This window comes from Colobus angolensis, unplaced genomic scaffold, assembly GCF_000951035.1.
Source record: "Colobus angolensis palliatus isolate OR3802 unplaced genomic scaffold, Cang.pa_1.0 Scaffold89, whole genome shotgun sequence".
Lineage (NCBI taxonomy): Eukaryota > Metazoa > Chordata > Mammalia > Primates > Cercopithecidae > Colobus > Colobus angolensis.
The window spans coordinates 5,558,776-5,560,704 of record NW_012122820.1 but is presented as its reverse complement, the minus strand read 5'-3'; the positions used below and the strand labels follow the sequence as shown (position 1 = coordinate 5,560,704).

Here is a 1,929-nt window from a genome sequence, read left to right as displayed (position 1 = left end):
CTGGGAAGGGTAGTGGTTGCGGGAGAGGTGGGGATGGTTAATAAGTACAAAAACATAGATTGAATAAGACCTCGTGTTCGATAGCACAACAGGGTGACTATAATCAATAGTAATTTAATTATATTTTATTGTATGTAACACAAAGGGTAAATGCTGGAGGGGACGAATAACCCATTTTCCATGATGTGATTATTACACATTGCGTATCTCTATCAAAACATCTCATGTGTCCCATCAATATATGCACCTACTATGTACCCACAAAAATTAAAATAAAAACATTTTTAAAAATTGTGTGGCAATCGTGATGTGGATAGAGTGCTGTCATCATGTTAGGATACATGCCATGATGAACTGGCCAAAACTGCCTGTTCGAAGCTACCCTGGCCACCTGCCTCTCCTCATTCTCTCCTACAGAAAAGGAGCTGAACATCACTCCCTACCTCACGAAAGACTTGGGTCATTCTGGAGTTCTTGGTGTTGGAAGGTGGCTTCTGGACTTGAACTGAAGGTTTACTTCCAACCTGGATCAAGTGGAAGAAAATAGGAACAGTGCTTGGCATGGCTTCATCCCACACTGCATATTGTTGTTTCATTACAGTAAACAAACTATGCTTGAGGCTAGCTCTCCTGACCCCTAAGCTAGGAAGAGCCAAGAGAGGCTCCAATAGGTACTCAGTGAATGTATGAATGGATGATTATCCAAACAAATGACCTTTCCCAAAGTGTTCATCCTGGATGGGCTTGGCCTATGGTTTTCATGCTTAAGAAAAATCAATATGACCTTTTCTTCCAGTAAAATCTTAACTAGAGACCCTGGATACGGTAAGGAGTAACAGTTGAGCTGCTCTTGCTCTTTAGAAAAGAAAATGGCCATTGCCTTGCCTGGAAGACGTTTCACCCTGAAGGTGGCTCTGAAGGTGGCATTGTGGAATCCGCCCAGTGGAACACAGGCACCCAGCCTGTGACCTGATCAGAAGAGACTTCACATCTAGAAAGGGTGAGGAGGAGAAGGACCAAAATACTAGAGCACTGTGTCCCAGAGGGTGGCAAGCATGCCACAGAGGAAGGGGAGGTAATCTGTGCAGTACACAGATAAAGAGTTACCTAAGGGGTATGGATTTACGGTAACATCCATTTGAAAAACTGTAACGAGCACATTGAACCTGCAACGTTGTGGCTGTTATTATTTAGGATGAGATTAAAATTTAAGTTAAAAAAAATAAGGCCAGGCATGGTGTCTCACACCTGTAATCCCAGTGCTTTGGGAGGCTGATGTGGGACGATCGCTTGAGGCCAAGATTTCCAGGTTATAGTGAGCTATGATCGTGCCACTGCACTCCAGCCTGAGCAACAGAGACAGACCTTGTCTCTACACAAAAAATAATAATAAAACAGAGTGTGCGGACTATGTAGGCGTGGCGAAAACTGTGAAGCTGGCACTCCAATGACTGAAGCTTAGCAAACAACAGGCTACAGCTTGAATCGAAGTTCTGGTCTTTGAAGCCAAAACAGGGGTTCTCCTTCCTCCAGACCTCCCCTATGGAATTGAAGGATGTTTATCCAAAGCTGACACACAGCTGGTATCAGCCCCACTTCTGTAAAAATTTGGCTGCATTGAAATAACAACTGGGTACAACACTTAATATCATCCAGCACAGCTAAGTCCCGCACAGCATAGTAATGATGAGGACTATCTGGGACAGTCAATCTTGACCTCCTGGAATAGGGAGGTAGTCTGAGGGAGAGAGGGTTGCATAGAGCATGGGACATGGTGTCAGAACACGTTAATTCGCTAACGTACTATATTTGGGATACCACTACTGAATGGAAAATGATATCTGAGCAAATATTGCAATTGCAAATCTCAGAGTCTCCATTTCTCATCAAGTAGGTGTGTGGGGATGAATATTCATTAGCATCGTCAAT

General features: G+C 43.5%; 1 protein-coding gene across 1 annotated transcript in view; it reads right to left on the bottom strand.

Moving 5' to 3' along the window:
- The window catches only part of DYRK4 (dual-specificity tyrosine-(Y)-phosphorylation regulated kinase 4), a 56,220-nt gene that overhangs the window by 29,190 nt on the left and 25,101 nt on the right, over positions 1 to 1,929 (bottom strand). The window contains exon 3 of the mRNA XM_011931079.1: positions 444 to 524. Coding sequence (XP_011786469.1) covers positions 444 to 524 — 81 coding nt within the window. The remainder of the gene's footprint in view (positions 1 to 443; positions 525 to 1,929) is intronic.